Below are 1103 nucleotides of genomic sequence, written 5' to 3'. Positions count from 1 at the left end.
CGAGTCTGGAATGGGCTCGCTCGTTAATGGGATTTGTCTGGATAAACCCCGATAAACCTTCCCGGGAGGGCGGGCAGTGGAGCGTTAGCATCGGGAGCTCGGGCACGGGCTCACCTGAAGGCTGATGGTTTAGGGTGCTGTAGAGCCAGGGGTGCTGCTCCTTCGGGGATTTCCCCCCCCGACTCTCATGGGTTTCCTTCCAGTTGAAGGAGTTTGCAAATTTTGACTTTGATGTCTGGCGGAAGAAGTATATGCGCTGGATGAACCACAAGAAATCCCGCGTCATGGACTTCTTCCGGCGCATCGACAAAGACCAAGATGGGAAGATCACCCGGCAGGAGTTTATCGATGGCATCTTGGCCTCTAGTAAGTCCCTGCCTGCCTGAAACGAGCTCGGAAAATGGCCACCTCGCTGTGACAAGGTTGTCCCTGCTCAAGAACCGAGATGCAGACCCTGCTCCGACATCCCCAGCTCTGATGAGCGAGGTCTCCGCATCGGTTCCTCATTTCTCTCTCCTTCCAGAATTCCCCACCACGAAGCTGGAGATGACCGCGGTGGCCGACATCTTTGACCGTGACGGCGATGGCTACATCGACTACTATGAGTTGCTGGCTGCTCTCCATCCCAACAAGGATGCCTACCGCCCCACCACTGATGCCGACAAGATCGAAGATGAGGTAGAGCACGGAAAGAGATGGGTGCTTGGGGGTGTTGGGGTGGTTCAGGCTGCGGGTTGGCAGTGGGGAAGACAAAAGGGAGGAAAAAAGAAAGGATTGTGGTGGTGCTGAGCCAAAATAATTGGCTGGTACTGGCAGTACCTACCGTGGTTTTGAAGGAAAGGCTGCTCAGGTCTGTGTTTTGTCCGAGCAGTGCCTTGTACTGGGGGGGACTCCCAAAGTCCTGGTCCCTTACCTCTCTTGTTGGTGATGGCAGGTCACCCGGCAAGTGGCCCAGTGCAAGTGTGCCAAGAGATTTCAAGTGGAGCAGATCGGCGAGAACAAGTACCGGGTAAGGCAGAGGGGGCCGAATGCTGCCCCGGCGGCACAAATCCTGCTCCCCCTTCCCACCCGGGGCAGGGAGGGGGGATCACTGACGGGGGGAC

At 56.8% G+C, this 1103-nt stretch overlaps 1 protein-coding gene across 1 annotated transcript in view; it reads left to right on the top strand.

The window, feature by feature from the left end:
- LOC104161338 (microtubule-actin cross-linking factor 1-like) overlaps positions 1–1009 on the top strand; it is a gene marked incomplete at its 3' end in the record, with an annotated part of 2029 nt that extends 1020 nt beyond the window's left edge. Inside the window, exons 3-5 of the mRNA XM_009699727.1 lie at positions 204–366; positions 524–678; positions 935–1009. Coding sequence (XP_009698029.1) covers positions 252–366; positions 524–678; positions 935–1009 — 345 coding nt within the window. The remainder of the gene's footprint in view (positions 1–203; positions 367–523; positions 679–934) is intronic.
- Between the last annotated feature and the right edge of the window lie 94 nt (positions 1010–1103).

This window comes from Cariama cristata, unplaced genomic scaffold (assembly GCF_000690535.1).
Source record: "Cariama cristata isolate BGI_N322 unplaced genomic scaffold, ASM69053v1 scaffold32114, whole genome shotgun sequence".
Taxonomy (NCBI): domain Eukaryota; kingdom Metazoa; phylum Chordata; class Aves; order Cariamiformes; family Cariamidae; genus Cariama; species Cariama cristata.
This window is presented reverse-complemented; position numbering and strand designations above follow the sequence as displayed.